This window comes from Melozone crissalis, unplaced genomic scaffold, assembly GCF_028551555.1.
Source record: "Melozone crissalis strain CALT ecotype California unplaced genomic scaffold, PUWL_Pcris_2 ptg000057l_1, whole genome shotgun sequence".
NCBI classification, from domain to species: Eukaryota; Metazoa; Chordata; class Aves; order Passeriformes; family Passerellidae; genus Melozone; species Melozone crissalis.
In genome coordinates, this window is record NW_026535835.1 from 8,446,825 (window position 1) to 8,471,297 (window position 24,473).

At 50.6% G+C, this 24,473-nt stretch overlaps 1 protein-coding gene across 1 annotated transcript; it reads left to right on the forward strand.

Annotated features, from left to right (window-relative positions):
- Positions 1–23,827, forward strand: CPD (carboxypeptidase D). Its single transcript, XM_054287159.1, has 21 exons — positions 1–686; positions 2,734–2,981; positions 9,506–9,648; positions 10,368–10,537; positions 11,075–11,442; positions 12,192–12,383; positions 13,218–13,385; positions 14,376–14,485; positions 14,904–15,006; positions 15,412–15,554; positions 16,077–16,246; positions 16,817–17,128; positions 18,279–18,474; positions 18,706–18,841; positions 19,544–19,693; positions 20,094–20,189; positions 20,282–20,346; positions 20,505–20,636; positions 20,953–21,138; positions 21,428–21,527; positions 22,558–23,827. Exons 1-21 carry the CDS (start codon positions 1–3, stop codon positions 22,782–22,784), a joined length of 4,101 nt encoding a protein of 1,366 aa, XP_054143134.1. The 3' UTR covers positions 22,785–23,827.
- The last annotated feature ends 646 nt before the right edge of the window (positions 23,828–24,473 follow it).

Sequence of the window (24,473 nt, forward strand, 5' to 3'; positions counted from 1 at the left end):
ATGGCGAGTGCGGCGCGGGGGCTGCGGGCGATGCCGCGGCTGCTGCCGCTCCTCTGCGCGCTGCTGCTGCCGCCCTCGCTGCAGAGCCCGGCCCGCTCCCCCCACATCAAGAAAGCGGAGGCGGCGGCGTCGGCGCCCGGCGAGGCGCTGCGGTACCTGCACTCGGCCGAGCTGGGCGAGGCGCTGCGGGCGCTGGAGGCCACGGCCCCGCCGGGCCTGGTGCGGCTCTTCAGCATCGGGCAGTCGGTGGAGAAGCGGCCGCTGTGGGTGCTGCGCCTCACGGCCGGGCTGGGCCCCGAGCGGCCCGACGAGCCGGCCGGCGGCGCGGCCCTGCCCGGGCGGCCGCAGGTGAAGCTCGTGGGGAACATGCACGGGGACGAGCCGCTGGCGCGGCCGCTGCTGCTGCGCCTGGCCTGGGAGCTGGTGCTGGGCTGGGCCGGCGGCGACGAGCGCATCGTCCGCCTGCTCAACACCACCGACCTGTACCTGCTGCCCAGCCTCAACCCCGACGGCTTCGAGCGCGCCCGGGAGGGCGATTGCCGCGGCGGCGGCGCCGAGAGCGGGCGGGAGAACAGCCGCGGCCGCGACCTCAACCGCAGCTTCCCCGACCAGTTCGGGGACGCCGAGCCCAACCTGGAGCCCGTGCCCGAGGTGAAGGCGCTCATCGACTGGATGCGCCGCAACAGGTGAGCGCTGCCCGGCCCGCTCCCCTTCTGCCCCGTCCCCTGTGCCCGCTTCCCCTCGGATTCACTCCCCGAAGGTAGCTTCCAGCTTCCAGCCCTTCCCGGTGCTTCCCAGCAAAGCCTGGGGAGAAAAGGAGAAGTAATTTCCCCACCTGCTTATCCCCAGCCTGCCCCCCTGCAGCCGGGACCATCCTGTGCTGGGGGAGCATTTGGTGGCCCCAGGTTTTGCACAGCCCGTGTGCCCTGCACACACACCCAGGTGTTCAGGCCTCCATGGCCATCTGCAGGTCTCCCATCTCGCTGAGTTTGTGGCTGGAAACTTCTCACCTGCTTCGCTGTGAGCTTGTCAGTGGGTCTTGCTCTTAGGGCCGATAATGCTTACTCCACAAGCTGTGAGATGCTGGAAATATTTGGAGTTAAGCACCTATATATGACCATGTTAACAAATTGTGTTGGACAGGGCTTCTTCCCCTCATCTTTGTGTTACATGGGAAATTCCCTTGATTTAGCGATAATGCTCTGTGCAGCAGCATTGCCGAAGACAGGCCCTGTTTCTATAGCTGCCTTCCCCATGAGTTCAATTGAAGCACGTGGGGCTGAGCCTGGAGCATCCCTGCTGACCCCTTGGTCTCTCCTCAGGGGTAGCCCAGGGGGAAGCTGCTGTGCCTGGAGTGCAGCAGCCCAGGAGAGGAGATGGTGCCTTTAAAGCCCAGCTCTGGTGTGGGGGTCTGGGGCAGCCGCAGAAAATGCAGTGGCCAAGCTGGGCACTGATCCTTCACTTGCCATTTGTTCTTCAGGGAGCTCTGTAAGGTCCAGACTACAAAGGTCAATGCAGCCAACTGTGGGAAATTGTGCAGAGAAAGCAGCAATGCACTGCAGCAAACTGTGGCCCTCTTCCCAAAGTAGGGATAGAAAGAGGTGAAGAGAGGGGTGACAGTGCACTCTAGGGCTGGTTGACTCCAACCAACACACAAAACATTCAGCATCCTGTAGTGTTTGCTCATGTTTAGTAAAGGAAATTTATGTGAACAAATGATTTTCATTAACCCTTGGTGGATGGCAGTGCCCATGAGGAGGGTGCTGCAGAGGAACTGCAGAAACTTCAGAAGTAACTTCTTGTCCTGAGAATCCTTTAGGACAGCTCTGGTGCAGCACTTTGCACTGAAATCCCTCTAGAGTTGGTTCAGCTCAAAATTAGTTACTGGGGAAACTCAAGCGCATTCTTTATATAATTTTGGAAGCTCCTTGAGCTTTTTAATTTTTTTTCTCTTAGTGTGTGAGGTGGGATTTGCTCTCCCACCTATATTTGCTATCACCCTCAGCCAGGGTGAAACAGGAAGAACGTGGTGCTTTGTGTGTCCCTCTGCCTGGCAGCACCAGCTAATACTGGTGTAATTGTTAGGCTAACATAACTGCTGATAGAAAAATGAATGGGTAAACAGAACTGTTTGATTAAAAAGGGAGATAGTGGGTGTAATGCAATTTGTGTGCACTATTTTAAGCAAGGTGGAGGTATTGGTCACATTACCTCTGCTTGGAAACCAAATCCCATTTGAGCAAATGCACAGGAGAGTTCTTTTTCCCCTCAGTGCTGTGTTTGGTGGGAAGAGAAGAACAGAGGAAATTACCTTTGGGATTCACTGAAATGCTTGTGCAGCCTGTGATCAGACTGAAGGGAAATGTGCACCATGCCCTGTTATATTTTATGACTTGAGGTTTTAGCAACTCTGTTTCACATCCAGATTTGATTTGTGAGTTAATTCTGCTGCACATACCAGGTGTCCTCAGAGCTCGACAAGAGTGCATTGCTGTGTCTGTCACCGAGTTTGGGGGCTTGGTCTTAGGCTGCAGAAAAAAACCTGTTCAGAACTGATTCCACTCCCAGTGTGTGCATTTTGCCTCATTACTCCAAACCAGACTTTGGGGGCTCCAGAGAGCGTGATTTGGGTGGGGAAGCAGCAGAATGACTGGTTGGGTGGCTGTAGCCAACTTCCTGTTGCAATATTTCCAGTCTGACTTTTTGTCCCTTCCCTTTCCTCCCCAACCCCAGGTTTCTGCTCTCTGGCAATCTCCACGGGGGCTCTGTGGTGGCAAGCTACCCCTACGATGACTCGCCCACGCACAGGCTCACAGGAGTTTACAGTAAATCAGCTGATGATGAAGTCTTCAAATATTTGGCAAAAGCTTATGCTTCACACCACCCCATCATGAGAACTGGCAAACCCAACTGCCCTGGAGAGGAGGGAGAGACCTTCCCAGATGGCATCACAAATGGTGCCCAGTGGTATGATGTGGAAGGTAAGCTGTGCTCGCCTCAGAACTCCCATCCACACCAGTGGTGATTATCACAGAGGAAAGCTCTGGGGGTTAAGTGGTATTTTTAGATTTTAATGTGTTCTAGCAGCTTGAAATGGAGAGAGGTGGCATTGTGGGAGCACCAGCTGATGAGTAACAGCCTGGGAGGTGTTTGTAGGGAAGAGATCACAGCAAGCTGAAGGGTTCTTTCTGACCCTGTTATGTAGTGGAGAGTTGTCCTGCACGTGGGAGGCTTCATGTGCCAAATGAATTCTTGTAGGTCTCTTGACAGTTCCTAAATTTTGATACAGGAAAGAGGAAATGATTCCTAACGGCATTAAACCAATACCAATGTTCTGTGAGCTCTTTCCACCTCTGAGCTTGTAATTTTGTGATTCTAGAATAACCTGCTGTAAAACTGTGTGAAATTTAGATGTGTTTTGAGCTAACCAAGGAGTTCTTGGCAGCTTTTCCATGGGCTGCTCTGCTCGTAGACCTGTGTGGGAGGTGACAGCCTGCATGACCTGTGTGGGAGATCTAGAAGGGATCTGAGATTTGCCCTGCAGGGGCCTCTAGGAGAGCTCCTGATCCCTCCATGGTGCAGCTGCACATGGAAGTGAGCTGAACAGGAGCAAATGACCTCCTGGTGCCACCACTCTGCTGTGCAGGTGGAGGTTACAGGCCTGGCTCAGCCACACTGTTGCTCTGTGTGTGTTGGTTTGGTTGAAAATTTAAATAATAATTCATGTGAGGAGGAGCTCTCATGGAAAAGAGAGCTCCCAGGTTACCCCATTGCTGTGGCTCTTTGGTGGATGTTGTACAGGCAGGGCAGGAACTTCTGTGGTGAGAACACACAGCAAAAAAATTACAGAAATGATCTCATAAGTTGTGTTGCTGTGCTGCTCTGCTTTTTTCCCTTCTGCTGTGGCTGAGGGGTGATGGCAGAAGCGCTGAGCAGGCAGTGATAGGCAGTGCTGTTTATCCTTCAGAGCTTGCGGCTTAATGATTTCTGGTAAGACAGTGTATTTCTGGAACATGGCTTTGCAGCAGAGTCCTGTGTTAATTCTGCATCCAGCTTGCTTGGGGAGGCTGGAGAGGGATCCATTATAGAGCCTGAACACAACATCTCAGCTGGAAGAGGAAGGCTTGAATTTTAGCAGTGGTTGAGTCATCCCCCAGGGTTTCACTGGGCAAATAAGATGTTGTGTTCAAATAAGATGTGGTTTGATCTCTTTCTCTACCAGCTGTCTCCTTCCCTCTGCCCTGCTGTTTGCAGGCTCAAGGTTCATTCTGCTGCTGTGAGAAGTCCAGCAGGAGGAAAGTTTGTGTAATCTGGTGACTTGGCTTGTGAGGGAACAGGATATCCTGGATGATCTGTGCTGCCTTGTTGTGGTGGCTGCTCTGGGCAAACACCTTGCATGGGAAGTTTCTTTATTGCAGCTCTGTCCTCGTAATGAAGTGGGGTGGGTGTGCTCTGAAAGAAAACTTATTCCAGAGCTTTGGGTCTGTGTTCTCCTGACCCCAAAGAGCTGCATTTTTCACTGCAGGGATAAGTTTTTCATCCTCCTGGGTGGCTGTGGGGCTGGTTGGTGGCTGTGGCACTGATGTGTGAACCTTGCAGGCTGCCTTTGCTTTGCCATCAGTACAAAGAAATGGCATCATTTTCTTTTCACAGGAAATAAAAGGTGTGAACTGCAGACCAGATTGCTCTGTGCTGCTGTCACTGTGGTTTATGTCTATCCAATAGCCTCCAGCACCCAGCCTCTGCAGAAATAAACCCTGTCTCTGTGACAAGCCACAGGCTGGGGCTCAGCACTGATGCCTGTAGGGCACTCAGGGGCAGAGATTGCAGGGAGGATGCACTGACTGCACTCTGAGAGTGGAACATTGCTCAGGGTGACTGCAGAGTTCCCCCAGAGCCAAGGGATTCATGTAACATGTAACCTAGGGAGAGCATGGGTGAACTGACCAATACCATGCATGTAATTTGATGTTGTGTCAGTTCACCCCTTTGGGGCTGTAGGTTTTAATGTTTATTTTTAGTAGTGGACACAGAACAGGCAGAGGGGAGTCAGTTGTAAGTGCTGTGACAGAAGCAGCAAAACCATCAGAGGCTGTTTTGAGTCATCTGAGTTGCTGAGCTCTGTGCCAAGGACTGCAGAGGCTCGTGCTTGGATCAGGAGGCCTTTCCCAGGGATTGCAGCATTGAAATGTGTGGTGAAGTGAGGCTGGGGGAATCCCAGTCCCTGAGCTGAGCTCTAGAGGTGGATAACCAGAGCTCCTGGTTCTGTGAGCTGTGCAGGGCATGTGCTCAAGGCCTCCAGATCAGGTTGTGCCAGGAGAGACTCCTGCAGGTTCCAAGTGAACCAAAGCCAGGAAAAACAAAGAAATGGGAACACAGTGTTTCAACAGGTGGGAAATTTTCCTGCCACATTTTATCATGTGAAATCAAACATGCTGGAGAGCAAACTGCCACGGGATTCATTGTCCCGCAGTTACCAGCTCAGTTTTATGCTGGTGCCAGGCTCCATTAACTTCCATTAGAGTTTGCAAACAGCCTCTTACATGTATCAGACCGAGGTGGCAAGTACAAACCACGGGAGTAATTGCTGAGGTCAAGTGTGCAGAGAGGAAGATGGATCTGTGCCAGACAGCTGAATTTGGCTCCTGCATTCCAGCTGCTGTAGATAAGCACACTGGTGACTGGGATGCTTTTGGAGGCTATCTCTGGTGTGCATGCTCCTTCTCTTCCTTTTTAACCTCTAACTACCAAGTGGCTGGTTCAGATCAAGGGAATGCATGCAGAGTTGGGCTGGGGCATGGAGAGCAGTTGAGAAACCACTCTCAGCTGTGGGCAGGATGTGCTTTGCCTTTGTGTTGTTCAGAGATCCAGATCAGAAACTAAATTCAGCATTGAGCATGTTTGGTGGGCAGCCTTGGAAGGTTTGTTTTTACATGCAGTCCCTTCCTAAAATACATTTTCTTGCTAGTTTGTCCCTCTGATGTCCAGGTGTTTGAGGTGTTTCTGGTGTCTACTGGGAGACACTTCTCAGGTTTAAAGTGGGTTTTGGTTACCTGTGTGCTTACTGGGTTGTTTTGATTGTGGTTGCCAGCCACACTGAGCTTCCAACCAGCTTTTAGGGGCACCCAGCTCAGTGCAGTTAAAACAAGTGCTGAGAACAGGGTGGCATCACTGTGGTGGCCTCTGTTTCCTGGGCATGGCAGAGGGCACTCACACAGAGTGAGCTCTTGTAGAAGCTCTCAGCCTTGTCTTTCTGCACAATTTGCTGCACTTATGTGCTTGTATTTCATGAAAGTCTTGCTGCAATTATTTTTGTTCTTGAGAGAAGTATTGGCTTGGTGGGTTGAATGTCTGAAGGCCTCTTTTCACACCTGTCATGAGGTGCTGGGCAGGGCTGTGCTGGTGCAGCTCCTGGGGAGACTCTGCCCTTGTCTTTGAGAAAAGGCTGCTGGGCTGGCCTGGGCTGCTCTGGGTCATGCAGCTGCTGCAGTTGGAGGCCCAAACCTCACCTCCTCTGTGTTTTAATGATTGCAGACTAATGGACCAGAACTTTCTTCTGCCTGCTTGGTGCTGCTGCTGGTGCTCACTCAGTCCCATGCTCTGAGAAAATCAGTTCTGAGCAGAGTCAGCAACTTGTGCCGTGTATTGAGTCATGTCTCCAGCTTGCTTGGTGCCATCTGCTCTCTCTGCAGAGCAGACATGATTGTTTCCCTGCTTTAACTTAGCTGCAGGTTCCTGATCTGCTGGTGTCTGTTCCAGTGGGAGCTGGAATCAGTTTTCTGCATAGTGCAGTTTGAAAATAGAGCCCTTCTTGGCTGGCCTGGCAGGCTTCTCCTGCCACGTGGAGTATTTATGGTATCTGGATCCTCAGGCTTGACTCTGGAGAGCTGCATTCTGCTGGTTTGAGCTTGGCAGGGAGCAGAGGCCCCCCTGTCAGCGTGAGCTCTGCAGTGTTTGTGCTGCTGGAGCCTGGGATCCCTGCCTGTGCAGCCCTGACACTCAGGGAGTGGGTCAGAGCAGGAGAAAGGTTTGTTCTGAGCATTTCTGTGACCTGCTGCCAGCCAGGGGCTGACTTGCTGTGCCACTAAGCTGCTCACTGTTAAAAAGGGCAGTGGTGCTTTGTGGGGAGGCTGAAACTTTTCACAGTGTGGGCTGAAAGACACCCCGTGGTTAAAATGCTGAGGTAAATAAATCCAAGGGGTTATCCCAGATATTACCCAAACAGAGCAGAAGCACTGTAGCCTGGCAGTTTTCTCCCTCAGGTGGGTGTTTTCTGCTCTGCTCCATGAATGCAGTGCCCTGCTCATGGCAGGCTGAGTACAGAGCTCTCTTTACCCCTCTGGGTCTCTGCATAGTCAGGGGAGGCTGTGCAGATGGTATGTGGGAAAATACGTAATTCCACATGCTGTAAAAATAACTGTCCTGCTCTGCAACAGAGCTGTGTGAAGGCCAAATATGTGCAGTGGATACAATCCAAATTTTCAAGAATGCAGTGTACTACTTTCTCCAAGAGACAGTTTTACCAGAATTGATGTAGCAAGCTCTAATTTTGTCCGTTGCTGCTCTATTATGGGTGAGCATCTGTCCTAAATTTGCTTGAATGGCAGATGAAGCACTAAATATGTTTCATAATGGCTCTGGTTTACGTTTTTGGGTGTTTTCAAGTGCATTAACGTCCTGCTAGGAGCAGATGGTTATGGGCTGGCAAATGGTTTGGCTCGGCGTGGTGTTTACTGGTGAGAGAGCAGCCTGCTGTGCCTGCCTGTTCTGAGCCTGCTTACAGGAGCTGAATGAAGCTGAGGGTGGATCAGACCCACAGCCCTTGTTTCTCTAACCCCTTGAACTGAGTTTGAGAGTTAGAAAGTCCTCCAGCACATTGTGACCCCCTGTGCTGAACAGGAAAGTCTCTTTCCTGTTTTGATGTCAGCCATGCACAAGCTGCAGTGCTCTCCTTCTGGCTGCAAGGGACATTTGGTTTGTTACAATAAAAGCTCCATGTTCCCTTAGCAGCACACTCCCAGGAGAACTGAGAGGAACTGGGACATCTTTGTGGTCCCATCCTACACATCTGCCCAGGGGCCTGTTCTAAATCCTGCTTTGTGCTGTTAGTTCTGCTTTACCCAGCTGCAGTGGGGCTGTTGGATTCAGAGCAGTGGACAGTGGAACTGTGACCTTCTGGGCCACCACTTCTGCTAGAAACCTCCTCTGCTTGGTCAGGTGCTGCTGGTTTTCAGCTGTTCCTGCCCAGGCATTAACACAGCCCCTGCCAGTGCCAGGCAGTACATTTGCATCAGGATATGGATCCTTTCTGGCTGGTTCATTGGCCAGTGCCACAGAGGGTCCCTCACTTCAAGGGGCTTGTGGATGATTAGGAAACTGCTCAGAGGAAATGAGGTCTATTGGCAGAGCACTGATGCAGTGCTTCAGTGGGCCAAGCAAAGCATGGGTGCACAAAATCTGCATTTCTAACAGACCTTCCTGCTGGCGCTCTGCAAATCTGCCACAGCTCTTTGCTTTCTTCCTCCTGGACTTGACATCTGCCTCCTGTGCAGAAAATGCATTGCTGTTCTCTGAGAGAGGGACTTCTGAGGGTCAGTTCAACTCATGCAGAAGAGCCTGTGGGCCCCTGTGTCCAGGTGACCCTGGCAGGAGTCACTGTCAGTGTGGAGGTTGCAGGTGCTGCTGTACAGGTTGGGTTGGACCTGTCTAGGAAGTGGTGGCCAAGGCTGTGACCCACCAGTCTGCCTGTGTTATAACCAAATAAGTTTGTGTAAGCCAGAAGAGTTTGTCAGCATGCAATAAACAGTGTGGTGTCTTTCCTTACTGACGCAACTGCCTGGTTGGGTGGTGGGAGCAATCCTTTCATGTGGTCATCTGGCTGCTGTCATGTGGTGGGGTTTAGCAGGGTGATTCTGACACCTGTTTCACACACTTGTGGTTTTGCTAAGAGGCTTTTGGGAGAACAGTTGGCCTTGAAACTGATTCCAGTATGCAGATTTGAGCTGCCAGCTCCCAAGTTGATAGTCTGCTATTCTTTTCTATCAAAGGCCTCAAACTCATTTTGAGTGCAGTAACCTCTCTTGCATGCAGACTTCACAAATCTTGAGGTAGCTTAGAATGCTCAGGGAAGGACTTGGCAGCTGGAATGCTCAGGATCTGGTGTGCCTGCCCTGGCACACGGGGTTTGCCATGTCTGGAAATGTAAAATGAACCTGTGTGAATACCCAAGAGCTGTGCTGATGAGTTCAGCTGGTGGAGCAGTGGGACAAAAGGACTGTCACTTTGAGCTGCCTGTGGCTGATTTGAATGGCCCAGTGTTCCAGTTACAGCACAGGGTGTCATCATAATGTGACCTGACTTTTCTCCTTAGGCTGCTCACTCTGGACCTGGGGCAGCATCCTGGGGAGGTGCTCTGTGGGGCTGAAGGACAGGAGAAAGAGAAAGAGCATCCTGAGGTGGGATGTGTGTGCATTGCTCTTGGGACATCTCTGCCTCCTTTCCTCAGGTGGGATGCAGGATTACAACTACGTGTGGGCCAACTGCTTTGAGATCACTTTGGAGCTGTCCTGCTGCAAATACCCACCGACCTCTGAGCTTCCAAAGGAGTGGGAGAACAACAGGGAGTCTCTCCTGGCTTTCATTGAGAAGGTACTGAGGGCTGGGCTGGGTGTGGGGTGGCAGCTGTGAAACCAGTGCTCCTGTGCTGGGAGCTCCATGTTCAGGTGCCCTCATGGCTTTGTGTGCTGTGTGAGGTAACACAGGTGCTGCAGCTTTGTTTGGAGGTCAGTGGCTACAAAGCTGCTGTGTTTCTCTGTGGTTCTGCCGCAGCTCCCACATGCCCCACAATGACAGAGCTTTGTTCTTGTGGGGTGCAGTGTTGGAGGGACTGGTTGGTGCAGGTCTCCCTAAGTCATGCAAAGTCCTGGCTGGTCTCAGTGCCATGAATCTGCAGTGATGTTCACAAGCATCCTCACTGCTGAGAGCCTGGCTTGCAGAGCCCTCTGCCAGGCTGTCTCTAGATGTTGTGTATGAGTTGAGTAGGTGACAGTTTAGGCTGGGATCAGAGGCAGCTGAATTTGGTCTCTAACACTGCTATGTTCATATTGCAGTTTGCCAACGTTGATGACTTAGGCAGTTGATGAGTTAGGGAGGGTAAATTCTGAGATCCTGCTGCCTTCCCAGTCCATGCTGGAATTCCTGTCTGGTTGAACACTGAGTCCTGAGCCCTTGGGTGCCTTTGCCTGGCAGCTGCCCTGCTCTACTGCATTTGGGGAAGCTTGAGGGGGTATTGCTGCCTTAGGATGTTTCCTTTCAGGTTCCCCTGATGTTGCCTGTCTTCAGCCAGACCCTGTCATTGTTTTCCTCAGGTGCACATTGGTGTGAAGGGCTTTGTGAGGGATGCAGTCACAGGAGCTGGCCTGGAAAATGCCACCATTGCTGTTGCTGGTATTGCTCACAACATCACAGCAGGGAGGTTTGGTGATTACCACCGGCTGCTGGTGCCTGGGACCTACAACGTGACTGCTTTTGTGATGGGGTAATGTCTCTGTGGCAGCCTGTGCCCACACTGCCAGCTGCTCCTGTTCCTTCTCTTGAATTCCCCCCTCAAAACACCTTATGTATTTAAGGGGCTCGGCTGGAAGCTGCAGCAGTAAATGGTTCCAGCTCAGAGCTGCAGCTGTGTTTGCTCCTGCAGCAGGGTGCTGTTGAGTGCACGGAATTCCTGTCAACTTCTGTTTCACTGCTCGTATCAAATTGCAACTTCTGTGCAGAGGGAAGTGGAGTAGGGTTACCCCAACAGGAGTTTGTGTTGTCCCAAGCCTGGGTGTGGATGTGTAACTTGCCTTCTGTGATACACCTGGGGCTTCTTCCTGCTGAGCCTTTGGGCTCTTGCAAGGACAGCAGTGGAGCTGGGTTTGGTGGCAGAGGGGTGAGTCCCTGTGAATCTCTCAGTCATTAACATCCCAGTGCATTTGGGCTGGGGGGAGCAGGCTGGAGTGATGGAGGGACTGCAGGGAGTTTTGGCCTCTGCTCTGCAGAGCCTCCTTGCTGAAACCAGTTGTTTATTCCACAGCTACACACCAGTGACCAAAGAGAACGTCGAGGTGAAGGAGGGAGATGCAGCAGAAGTGAACTTCTCCTTGCAGCCCACTGCGATGCCACCAGCTCCTAACGTCACCCAGCTCACAGCAGCTCCTGCCCCTGTCACTGCCATCACCCCCACCCCTGTGCAGGCTGAGGCCCCAAACCCAACCCCTGCCCATGAGCCCATCCAGCCCGTGGATTTCAGGCACCACCACTTCTCGGACATGGAGATCTTCCTGCGGCGCTACGCCAACGAGTACCCGGGCATCACCCGCCTCTACTCCGTGGGCAAGTCCGTGGAGCTCAGGGAGCTCTACGTCATGGAGATCTCTGACAACCCTGGTGTCCACGAAGCAGGTGATGTGGGAAATCCTCCTGAGCAAGGCACAAGTGTCTGATGGTGTTCACAGGGCTCTTAGGATGAGGGAAGAGACGAGGACCTGACTCCATGTTTCAGAAGGCTTGATTTATTATTTTATGATATATATTACATTGAAACTATACTAAAAGAATAGAAGAAAGGATTTCATCAGAAGGCTAGCTAAGAATAGAAAAAGAAGGAATGATAACAAAGGCTTGTGTCTCAGGCTCTCTATCTGAGCCAGGTCACTTTGACTGGCCATTAATTAGAAACAACTCTATGAGACCAATCACAGATGCACCTGTTGCATTCCACAGCAGCAGATAATCATTATTTACATTTTGTTCCTGAGGCCTCTCAGCTTCTCAGGCGGAAAAATCCTAAGGAAAGGATTTTTCATAATAGATGTCTGTGGCACAAGCGCAAGTGACCCTTGGGAGAGGCAGAGCTGGCGCCTCTACTGAGAGACTGAGCTGCTCCTTTTGGTATCCTTTATAAAAGTGTGAGTGCAGGGGTGTTAGAGCATGGCTGGGGACATCTGTGCTGGTCATGGAGCTCTGGGGAAGAAGAACAAAGAGATTTCCATGAGACATTGTTCTTTTTGGGATTGTGGGAGCAGAAATGTGAGTTTTAGGTAAATGCCCTCCAACAAAGCTTGGTAGAGCAATGCTCCGGGTGGTGAGGTGTCTCCAAGCTGTAACATAGTGGCTATAATTGTTTCTGTGGTGTAACCATGTGTCTACAGGTGAGCCAGAGTTCAAGTACATCGGTAACATGCACGGGAATGAAGTTGTGGGGCGAGAGCTTCTCCTGAACCTCATCGAGTACCTCTGCAAGAACTTTGGCACAGATCCTGAGGTGACTGACTTGGTGCAGAGCACACGGATCCACATCATGCCATCCATGAACCCTGATGGCTACGAGAAGTCCCAGGAAGGTATTGCTGTCTGTGCCAAAATCTGTGGGGTTCCTAGCTCTCAGAACAAGCCTTTGGGTTCATGGAGTCCCTGGCAAATCTGGAAGCCTTGCTGGAGCAGGAGTGCTCTCCACACAGGGAGGCTGGGAAGGGACTTGGTGTGTGCTGTGGGATGAGTGAGTGGATCCTGATTGATGGATGCTGGAAGCTGTTGGGGAGAGCTCTTATAATTCAGCTATTCTGTGAGCTGCCCCTGTTTGGGTCCCCTGATGTTTCGTGGCTAATCCAGGGCTTTTTTTAAAAAAAGACATTTCTTTGACACAGCTCTTGCTTGCTGTGCTCTGGTCCATTCTCTTAGTAAGTGCAGTGTGGGAGCCAGGCTGTCTGCAGAGCACTTGTCCAAGGATAACACAGACTTTCACCATGAGGTTGAAACTGGCAAAAACATCCTTCAGGGAAGTCTTAGAGCTACGTGGCTCTTGCAGATTGGCAGAACAGAGCCTGTCCAGAATCACGTTCTGGAAGCAGAGCTCTGCTTGGGTTTAACAAAGAACTTGTCTGGCTGGTTTGAGAAGGTGAGCTCTGAGGTTTCTGTGGTCGTGACATCCGGCTGCAGAGATTGTTCATGGTTCAGTGCCTTGCTGCTGGTCTGACTGCCCTGAGAGCCTGAGCAAACACCCTCTGGAAGGGCCCCCAGGCATTGCTGCACAGAGCAGGCCACTTGTTGGGCAGGGCCTGGGTGCAGGGGGCCAGCACTGCTGTGCTCTCTGCTCTCTTCACCAACAACTAGTTGTAAACTCTGTAATAAGAGGTTGAAGCCTCTTCACAGGGCTTGAACTTGTGTTTCATTTTCAGGAGACAAAGGAGGCACCGTTGGCAGAAACAACAGCAACAACTATGACCTGAACAGGAACTTTCCAGACCAGTTTTTCCATGTGACAGACCCTCCCCAGCCAGAAACTCGTGCTGTCATGGCCTGGCTCCAGTCTTACCCCTTTGTGCTCTCAGCAAACCTGCACGGAGGTACCACATCCAAACCAAGCTCCTTCCTCTGTGCTGGGCTCTGTGGGAGTTGCAGGGATGGCTCCAGGGTGTTCTAGGTGTGCACTGGGGAGCTCTCATGCTGCAAGATGGAGCAGAAACTGGAAACAGAGGGTGAAAATTGTATGCCCAAACATATTTGTAGGGAGTTGAGGCGGCTGCTGGGAAGATCCCAACCACGTCTCTGAAGGGAGCATCTGGGAGATGGGGATGGACTCTCTTGTCAGCAATTGCTCAGCAGATGGTCTGGGAATGGGATATAGAGCTGTGGCTGTTAAGGGCTTTGCAGCATTTATGGAGTGAATGCAATCCTGAGGGTTCCCTGCCTTGATTCGCATGGCGGAACTACGAAATTGGCAGTAATTAAATTATCCTTTTGGAGTGTTCTAAATTAAATCTCTGTGTATTATAGCTTACTCCCCAGACAGTTTGTCTGCTGGCTTGTAGCTGTGGTAACTTGCAGGTGGATGTTTTGTTGCCATTGTGTTTGGTTTGTAGAGCAGAGGTGTCATGTGTGGGTGTGAGGGGGCTGGCAGGTCTCCAGCTGCAGTGGTGTCTGGGGTTTTGTGGTGCTATTAGTACAGCTTCCTTGGGGAAACCCTTAGCAATAAACTCCAGAAAGCTGAAAAACTGCTTCATTTGGGTCAAAAGCACCATGCATGTTCTGGGAAATCCTTCCCCTTGCTTCCACTTTTCTGTGAAAGCAATTTTTATGTGGTTGTGTTCAGCCCTCCTTCATGTAAGAGCCAAAGCTTTGATGTTGTTGTGGCTTTGGTTCTCCTTCCTGACTAGGTGTGGTGTTATCTCTTCCTGTGCTTCTGTCTCTTCTATCCACTGGCCTTAATGCTTTGTTTAATGCCAAGTCTTGAGAAACAGAAGGCTTGGCACTTGCTGGAGAAAAATTTCCACTGTTATGCTAAGGGATCACTGGGCAAGCACCCAAGTATGAGCCAAAGCTTGCTTTGCCTGCAGGTTCCCTGGTGGTTAATTACCCCTTCGATGATGATGAACAAGGAATAGCCATATACAGTAAATCCCCAGATGATGCTGTGTTCCAGAAGCTGGCACTTGCCTACTCCAAGGTAAAGCTCTAACAGGAAAATGGGCACATCCTGCTGGGTTGACTTCTGAGAAACTCCTTTTCAGCTCCCAGGGAGCCTCCTGAGCAGCTGGTGGAGGTGGGTGCAGGCACTGTGGGTGAGGGAGGATCCTACAGGAGGCTCCCATTCCTTGAGTGATGCCCAACTTGCTCTGTCTGCAGGCACTGAGGGAGGAGAGCTCTGTGCAAGCTCTTTAAAGGGTGGTGGAAAATGCTGCTCATGGGCTGGGAGGAGAGAGCAAGGATATCTGGGCTGAGATTGGGTGTGGGTGCAGCCAGTGCTGCAGCGGTAGACACACATCTGTGTTTGGTAACCCTGAATGTGTGACTAAGGGTACAACAAGAGTGCCTGTGGCTGCGGAGTGCAGGCTCACCTTCTAATGTTGCGTCTTGTTTTATAGGAAAATGCAAAGATGTACCAGGGAAGCCCTTGTAAGGATATGTACCCCACTGAGTACTTCCCACATGGCATCACTAACGGGGCTCAGTGGTACAATGTTCCAGGTAAAGCACACCTGAAATCTCCTCACTGTTTGTCTTCAACTTAATGCATGGGCAGCTTAAATAATTTAGTCTGCTCAGTCAGGAACTCTGCACTGGTCAGCTCAGATTAATGGGACTCAGGTTTCTTTTATAACCTCTTAAATAATGTACCCTAATAAAGTTATTCCCAGGGGAAGGAATTTATAGTGTAGTTTCTCTGCCTATTAGCAAAACGGCTTCATAAAATTTTACAGCACTTTATTGTCTGCTCTTTTGGCATCCCTTTGAAGCTTGAATCCTGCCCTGTGTAAAAGCCTTTTCCCTTCAAGTCTGTGCTTCATCTTTCTCTGATATCTGATTTTTTTTTTTTTTTTTTTTTTGAGCTGTGGTACTTCAGAAGTCAAAGCTTTTACATTCTTGTTGTAGGTGGGATGCAAGACTGGAATTACTTACATACAAACTGCTTTGAAGTGACCATTGAGCTGGGCTGTGTGAAATACCCCAAGGCTGAGGAGCTGCCCAAGTACTGGGCCCAGAACCGGCGCTCACTGCTGCAGTTCATCAAGCAGGTGAGGAGCCCTGACCTCAGGCCAGCTCCCTCTGGGTTTGCTTTAGACAAGTCAGAATGAACAGGGTGATCTGGCCAGCTCTCCTGGCTGCTTCCTGACCAGCCTGTCTACCTGCTTTACAGAAATCACCCCCATCAGAGCCTATATTAACTACTCTCTCTTCTCAACATACCAAAAATCTGTATGGGAATAGCATCCACATGATGCAAGTGGGGGCTTTTTATGTACCACTACCTTGGGTTTCCTGAGGCTGGAATGTCCCTCATATTCTATTCCTATCTAAGTGGGGCTGGTGCTGCACACCTGGGGTGTGCAAACAAAGGTGTGGAGTAGAGAGTGCCATGCTGACACCCTGAGCCAAACAATTGCTCATTGTACTCATCAGGTGATCCTTGTCCACGCCAGCTGCTGGCCAGTCCAACCTGAGCCCTTTTGGAACATCTGGCTCCTCTGGGAATGCTGAAAATGTGAGGGTTGGGAGGCAGAGCTGGGGCTGGCACTCAGCAGAGCTCCTTTGTGCAGGTTCACCAGGGTGTCTGGGGCTTTGTGCTGGATGCTGTGGACAAGAGGGGCATCCTCAATGCCACCATCAGCGTGGCTGACATCAACCACCCCGTCACCACCTACAAGGATGGAGACTTCTGGCGCCTGCTGGTCCCAGGGACGTACAAAATCACAGCGTCTGCCCGAGGGTGAGCAAGCCCCAGAGGAGGAGCAAACAGCTGCATGACTGCCTTCCCACTCAGGAGTATTCCAGCACCTCTGCCTGCCTACAGCACACACAGGCATGGGTGTTCCTCCTGTCCCCTGGCCTGTGCAGAGATAGCAGTGTGAGACTGCCGTGGTGTCAGACTGCTCACCTGGCACTGGGGTACAATCCCAATCCTCCCTTGTTAGGAGTGGATAACTTGGTGTCTTTGGGGGGAATCCCTTTCCAGGCAGCTGCCCACAGAAGTGACTTGATCACTTCAGTGCTGCCAAAATTCTGTGTTAAAGCAGCCTGACTTGTTGTCTTGCCAGTCTGCCATGTAACCCTGAACACCTGAGCCAAAAGCAGCTCAATGCCATGTTGGGGTCTGAGCTGTTCCCTGTCCTCCTGCCGTTCCCACATCCCTTTGAGCTGTTCTTGCTCCTCATTTTTGTGCCTCTCACTGTGGGCAGGGCAGCAGTAGCAGTCCCATGTGGGTGTGTAGTCAGGAAAAGGTTGTTGTCTAAGGTTTCAAATGCCTGATGTTTTCTTGTGCCTTCTCTTCCCTGGGCAGGTATGATCCACTCAGTAAGGTGGTGGAAGTTGACAGCAAAGGGGGGGTGCAGGTCAACTTCACCCTTTCACGGACAGACAGCAAAGTGGAAGAGGGGAAAGGGATGGTCTTGAACACCCCAGACACCAGCAACCCCAACGAGAAGGAGTTTGAGACCCTGATCAAGGATCTCTCTGCTGAGAATGGTCTGGAGCGGCTCCTGCTCACCTCCTCCAGGGATGTGACTCCCTACAGATACCGGCCCTACAAGGACCTCTCCGAGTTCCTCCGAGGCCTCTACCTCAACTACCCCCACATCACAAACCTCACCAGGTGAACACAGAGCAGCAGCCTGGGCTGGGGATGTTGGGAAGTTGTTAGTCATGAACACAGTGCAGAGATGGGGAGCTCACCCCTCCCTTCCCTGTGCTCTCTGAGGTGGAGGGAGCCCCATGTGTAAGGACATGGTAGCAGAGCAATGGCTGCAGGGCCTCATGGGTGCATCCATGTGCTGTTCCCTGACTTAGTTCCCCAGGGATGCTTGGGACTGGTCACATTCCCAGCACTGATATCCCAGATTTCTGCAAATATCTCTGTTCCTTACTATTTTGTCTGTTCTTTAAATCCTTTGTGGCATCCATTCTGCTGAAGAGTCCCCAGAAAAAATGACCAGCTTTGACTTACAAATCTCAGATGGCCTTTTTTTCATTGTCTGCCTCCAGATTTTATTTCAGTAGTGCAAGACACTTTTGTGTGAGCTTGCCCTGGGCCAAGGTCTGTGCCCTCCTGCAGAAGACCAGCTGCTGCCATCCTCTGCTTTCCTTTGTGACCTGTAACGCTCACCCTCTGTCAGCTTTAGAAAGCACAAATCCCTTTGTCCCAGGGCCTCATTTGCTTGTTGTAACCAGGCACAATGTGCTCATGTGCTGTCCCTGCTGGTGCCAAGGCTGCTTTGCTGATCTGTAGCCTCTATTGTCCCTGCAGTTGCATCAGCCCTGAGCCTGTTCCCTGCTTTCCCTGCACTCAGTTTGCCAACTTAGCAGCATGGCTGTAGCAACAGCTCTTGCATTCCTGGGAACAGGCCTCTTTTGTCCTGCTTTGTAAATTAGTTTGATGTCCAAATGTATCCTGCTCTGAAGGGAAAAAAGAAACAAAACAAAACCCACCACTGGTAGCACAGAGGATCCAGCAGTTCCACATTTATCATGATCTCATAGGCTGTATGGAGCATTGGATATTGTGTGCATCTGGACCTGGATACACCCTTACCCAGATGCTGGTGCTCAAACTGATGTTCAGGGTGAATTCTGTTCAGTGCTGCTGCAAATCTGCCCCCCTGATCTGGTTGTGTTTCTCTTGCCTTTGTAGCCTCCCACTGGAGGCTGGCAACAGATCCTTTCCACGCTGGGATTTCTCCATGGGGTCAGGCTGGAGTTGCAGCTCTCTTGCTGAGCTGACACTCCCATTTCCCATCTCTTGGCAGCTTGGGGCAGAGTGTGGAGTTCCGCCAGATCTGGTCCCTTGAAATCTCCAACAAGCCCAACGAGTCCGAGCCTGAGGAGCCCAAGATCCGCTTTGTTGCTGGGATTCATGGAAATGCTCCTGTTGGGACAGAGCTGCTCCTGACACTGGCAGAATTTCTTTGCATGAACTACAAGAAGAATGATGCTATCACAAAGGTGAGAGGCCAATCCAAAGACCTCCTTGGAGCCTTCCAGCTCTAACTTGAGATGACAGTGCTCACTGGGGGAGACTCCTGCCAAAACCGGTGTGGGGCTTGTGGTGGTTCTCTGTGTAATGGGGAGGTGTGTGATCCATAGGATGAGAAGCTCAAACTGCAGCTCCTAGCTTAAGGTCCAGGGAAATGAATCCTCCTAATTACACTTTGTGCTGTTTCTCCTTTTGCTCAGCTGATTGACCGGACCCGGATTGTGATTGTGCCTTCCCTGAACCCCGACGGGCGCGAGATCGCGCAGGAGAGAGGCTGCACCTCCAAGATCGGCCAGACCAACGCTCATGGCAGAGACCTGGACACAGATTTCACAAGTAAATAACTGCCCCATGGTTGGCTGCAGTCCTTGGGTTACAGGGTCTGCCTGTAAAGAAGGCAGTGCTCCAGGCAGCACAGCTGCTGGGAGGCTTCCAGAGCTTGGATCTTCTTTACAGACAGCAATTTGCAGTCTCTTATGTGCAAGAGACAAAGCAGAGTTATTTAGGAATAGGAGAGGTCAGATAATACCTGATGTATTCTTACTCTTAATGGATTTCTTTCATCTCTGAAAAAATGCCTTCTGTTCATGCTGCCCAGAAAGAGTCTCCTTTTTCCATGTTTTTCTGGTTTCCATGTAACTGTATCCATAGCACTGTATCAGCCCACCCTTCCTGAGCAGGAAATGTTCTCTGCTCAAGTTTGGCTGGGATCATCCTAACTCCTTCCTTAAGAAAATGTCAATTGTGTGACATTGTTGTGAGCAAACATGCATGAAATACCTTCTGCAACACAAAAGGAAATAGCTTGGGGAGTTTGTGGTGCTGCACATTTGTTTAGCTTTGCAGATGAATCCCCCCATGCACAGAGTGGGCTGGGTGCTTTACTTGATTGGTCACTTCATCTGCTGAGATCTAACAAAGGCCTTTTCATACCTGCAGCAGACCTAATTTCTGACATAAATGATGTACTTCTGGCCTCTCAAACAGCAGAGGAAACTGTTCTTAGTTCCCTTTTCTATTTGTTGTTCTGATTTATAGGCAATTACACCCGGTACTCAGCGGCACGAGAGCCTGAGACCAAAGCCATCGTGGAGAACTTGATCCTGAAGCATGATTTCAGCCTCTCTGTTGCTCTGGATGGAGGATCTCTGCTTGTCACTTACCCCTATGACAATCCAACACAGTCAGGTGTGACCAGCTGCCTGGTTCCCCTTGTCAGTCTCTGCAGAGGTTCATGTGACCACGTGCTCTAAGGGCTTTTTGTGCTCGGGTGTTCTGTAGCTTCCTTTGTGTTCAGCCCTTTGTGTGTGCAGTTGACAGTCTGTAAGTAAATCTATAAAACCTCACAGGGTTCACTTAGGGATCAGAACATTTACAATTTCTATGCTTACAGGAGCGTTTCAACCTTTCCTTTGCCAGAACAAGTATAAAATCTGCTTTTGATACTGCCTCTTATTGTTAGGGGAAAGAGGAATGCTCCTGAAACAATGTGTCTCTGTTTAGTACAGGATCATGGGGTTAAAATGGGAATCTTCCCCATGCAGAGAACGAGAGTTGCCTGCTCAAAGTCTTATTTTTCCTGTTGCAGTGGAGAACAAAGAAACACTAAAGCATTTGGCATCTGTGTATGCAAACAACCACCCAGTGATGCATTTGGGCCAGCCAGGCTGTCCAAATAAGTCAGGTATGTTTGGTTGAGTCCTTTAACCCCCTGTCAGCTTGTGGCAGACTCTGCTGGGCAGGCTCTGTCTGACAGCTGTGTTTTTGCTCTCACAGATGAGAATATTCCTGGTGGAGTGATCCGTGGCTCAGAGTGGCACAGTCACCTGGGAAGTATGAAGGTACTGCTGCATGGCACAGGACTTCTCATCTCTGCTAAACCACCAATAAAAAGCCTATTTGTCCTGATGTCTGGGCAAAGCTTCTCCCCCTCCAGCTGCACTTTGCAAAGCTTTTTTTGTTACCTCTTTCCTTGTAACTGTGGTTTTGTTTTTTGCAGGATTTCAGCGTGACGTTTGGTCAGTGTCCTGAGATCACTGTTTATACCGGCTGCTGCTACTTCCCCAGTGCTGGACAGCTTCCTAGCCTGTGGGCAGACCACAGGAAATCTCTCCTTAGCATGCTTGTGGAGGTGAGCTGCAGGCTGTGGGAGGAAATTCTGGCAGGGACTGAAGTGGTGGGGAGGGGGAAAGGAAGAGAACAGCATGGGGAGTCTTTGTGGTTTGGTTGGTGCTGTGTAATTACAGATGTTCATGGCTTAGGCTGTGTGAGGAAGGCAGCAAGTGACCAGGGCAAGAGTTAAACATCTGTGCTGTATTGCCTTGCACTGTTATTTATTGTGAGGGTCAGGGATGGTGAATGGGCTGTATTTTAGAGATCTCATTTTAGTAACAAAAGCACTGTAAGCTTGGATCTGAAAGTGAAGTGTTTGAAATGCTTTGTTTCAGGTCCACAAGGGAGTGCATGGCATTGTCCAAGACAAGAGTGGCAGGGCAATTGCTAAAGCTGCCATTGTTCTGAATGAAGGCCTGAGGGTCTACACTAAGGAAGGTGGCTATTTCCACGTGCTCCTGGCTCCAGGGTTTCACAGCATTGATGCAACAGCCAGTGGGTACCAGCAGAAACATGTCAAGGTATGTGAATGTCCATGTTGGAGATGTTTCCCCATTCCCTGTCACATAAAATCTTCCCTGTTTGGGCTCTGCCTGGCTGTGCCTGTGTTTAGCTGCTGATTAGGTGCCATCAGGAGCTGTTTTCTGCCTTGACAGAATGGATGGAGAACGACTTTCCAGCACAGCAGGGTGGTTTTGGGAGTGCCTTTTCTTTCCATGGCACTTTGATCAGGGCAGGACCAGGCAGATGACAAATGTCTCTCTTGTCTGGATCCCCAATGATGATCTAACCTCTCATGTCTTTCTGCAGGTCTTTGTACGTGATGATGCACCCAGCTCTGTGTTCATTGTGTTTGACACAGAAAACAGGATTTTTGGGCTGCCAAGAGAGCTGGTTATAACTGTGGCAGGTACAGTGACATTTTTTTATCAAAGCTTGGAGCTTTGCTTTCTGTACCAGCTCATGCTGACAGAGACTCTCCACTGAACTGGGAAAGCAGCCTGCAGGCTTTAGCCATTTCCTGCTTTCCCTTCTGAATACACTCTTGTCCTTGCAAACTCATCCAACAGCCCTTGGTCTTGCTTGGTAGGAGGGAGGGAGGAAATAAAGTGTTCTGCAGGGATTTGGGGAGTCCAAATTGTACTTTGAGATATCTGGAATAGGGAGAGCTTGTGTGCATGGGAAATCTTGCTTCTTCAAGGCTTTTTTAGGTGACATCAGGTAAGCATGAAGAGATTATTTTATTTTCTCAAGGTGGCAGCTGCTGAGGAGGGGTGTGTGGGAGTTTAGACCCAGTGGTCTGTAGTGCAGCTTGGGGATAATCTCCTAGATGTCAAACAGAGAAAATTGAGTGTGTCCTGTTCTGGGAGCAGCTCTCCTGTCCTCCATGGCCTAGGAGGAAGGAGCAGGGTCACAATGAAGTGAAGGAAGTGGTTGTGACTGCAGGAAGGAGGAGAGATGCTGGCAAGCTTGGGAGCCTCTGGCCTGGTATTGTAATTAAAGAGCCCTGATGAAGGCAGGAATGATGCATCTGACTCCGTGTTCTCTGAAGGCTAATTTATTACTTTATTAAACTGTATTATATTAAAGAATACTATATAAAGAATACAGAAAAGATACTGAATGCTAAAAAGATAATAATGAAACTCGTGACTCTTTCTAGACACAGCTTGGCCATAATTGGCCAATGAGTTAAAACAACTCACACGGGAATCTAATCAGGCAATCACCTTTGGGTAAACAATTTCTAAACACATTTTACATGAGCACAACACAGGAGAAGCAAATGAGATAAGAATTGTTTTCCTTTTCTCTGAGGCCTCTCTTGCTGCCTTTCAGCTTCTCGGGAGAAAAACCCTGGGTGAAGGGATTTATCAGAGAATGTGAATGCCACAGGAAGGGGGAATGTGGCATTAACTTTGGTGTCCTCTCTCTGGCAGGTGCCAGCATGTCTGCCCTGGTGCTCACAGCCTGCATCATCTGGTGTGTGTGCTCCATCAAGTCCAACAGGCACAAGGATGGCTTCCACCGCCTCCGGCAGCACCACGACGACTACGAGGACGAGATCCGCATGATGTCCACTGGCTCCAAGAAATCCCTCCTGAGCCACGAGTTCCAGGATGAAACAGACACTGAGGAAGAAACACTGTACTCCAGCAAACACTGACACCTCCAGGGCAGGAGAGGAGGTTCCCATGGACCAGACCTGGTGGTGGGGGGCAATCCCTGTGGGTCAGTTTTGAAATGTTAGCTTCGGGATGTGTCCTCCAGAGGGGTGGGTGGCAGCCCCCAGCTTCCCTCTGTTTGCTCTGTTCCTGTGTGCAGGCACTCAGTGGGTGTTGGAGGCTGTTTCTGAGGTAGGGACATGGTTTGTTACATTTTTGGGTCAAGATCTGGAGGTTTGTATGATGTGGTTTGAAAGGCAGCTTCAATAGGGTGGCCAGCAGAGCTCTTAGCATTTCCCCAGCATCTCAGCACAGGGAGCAGATGGTGGGGAAGTGCCCCAAGACCTGCACAGGGTCGTGGTCATAACACTCCAAAAAAGGTCTCTCTACCTGTTTTGATTTCATGTTTTCCACTACATGCTTGGGGGAGCCCAGGTCCTTCACGTGACTCCACATTCTGCAGAGCAGCCCTCAGAAAAAGCCCAAAAAAGAAAGAAATCCTTTGATTCTCAGCTGTTCCCTTGGAGCTTTTCCCACCATGGGTTGCTGTGGCCTGCAGTGGTTGTGGAGCACCTCTAATGTGTCACTACTTTCCCCCTCCTGAAGGCTGGGGGAGATGACATTGCTCTTGATGTGAGCTGGAGAGAGTCAGAGCCCCAGTGAGCCCTGACAGAGCTCCCCTGCCTGCCAGCTCTGCCATGCTGCTGTTCCTCACTTCTGGGGAGCAAAGAAACTTTATCCCCATCACCCTGGTTGTGTTTTGTTTGTGTCATAGGCTTGGCTTTGGGGTCTCATGTTCATCTTCCAATAGCTCAGTGCCTGAGAGAGCAGCTGGGAGGTTGTTCTGAGCAAATTGATTCACTGATCTGTAGAAAACCTGATCAATTTTGCTCAAATCCACCGCTATTCAGGAGGGAACAGTGAAATCTGACCACTGCTTTGTATTTGAGCATTACTGGAGCAGCAGGGAGAGGTCATGGGAGTATCCATGGCCCAACTTTGGTGCTAAATTCTGAAGAAAACCTGCACCATTTGCCACTGTCCACCTAATACCATTCAATCACCGAGCTCTGGTGATGGCAGGCAGCAAATTGGCTGCTGGCTTGGCTCTGTTCTGCTCCTGGAGTGTGGAGCAGGAGCTCCATCTGTGTGTGTGGCTGCAGCTGTGGTGCAGGGAGTGAGGAAGGGCTGAACTGTGCAGAGAGAGAAGGGAAAAGCAGCCAAATCCTCTTGTGTAGCACTTGGCATGAGGTTGGAAAGAGGAGCTGCAGCACGCATCCCCAACACACACATGGGATTTGTGAGGAATAGAAGAGGTGTCCAGAAAGAAAGAATGGTTGAAATGTTTGATTTCCAAAGCCTTTCTGTATCTCTGATGTTCCTGTGCTTTCTGCAGAAGCAGAAGGCTGGGGTTAGAATAGGCACTTACTTTCTTGCTCATTTTCTTTTTTAATTCTTGCCCCACTGACCTGGTTTCTGGGGTGCAGGAGCCTTAGGCCTCGAGTTTGCCCTGAGCTGCTCTGGGGCTGTCCACTGGTGAAACCTGCACGTGGGGTCTGTGGGTGGAGGGGTTGCACCCAAAAATCTAATGGGGTCTGCAGGCTCTGCAGGGGTCAGACTGATCTCCTCTGGAGGAACAGCCCCACTGCAGTCCCATGGGCTGTGTCACCTGGGGCAGAAGCTGTTCTTCT

Bases quoted from the DNA above. Each gene is read 5' to 3' on its own strand.
- CPD (XM_054287159.1), top strand. From the start codon at position 1: ATGGCGAGTGCGGCGCGGGGGCTGCGGGCGATGCCGCGGCTGCTGCCG. The intron at 687-2,733 runs GTGAGCGCTGCC...CCCCAACCCCAG, and splicing joins GACTGGATGCGCCGCAACAG to GTTTCTGCTCTCTGGCAATC. The intron at 16,247-16,816 runs GTGAGCAAGCCC...TTCCCTGGGCAG, and splicing joins ATCACAGCGTCTGCCCGAGG to GTATGATCCACTCAGTAAGG.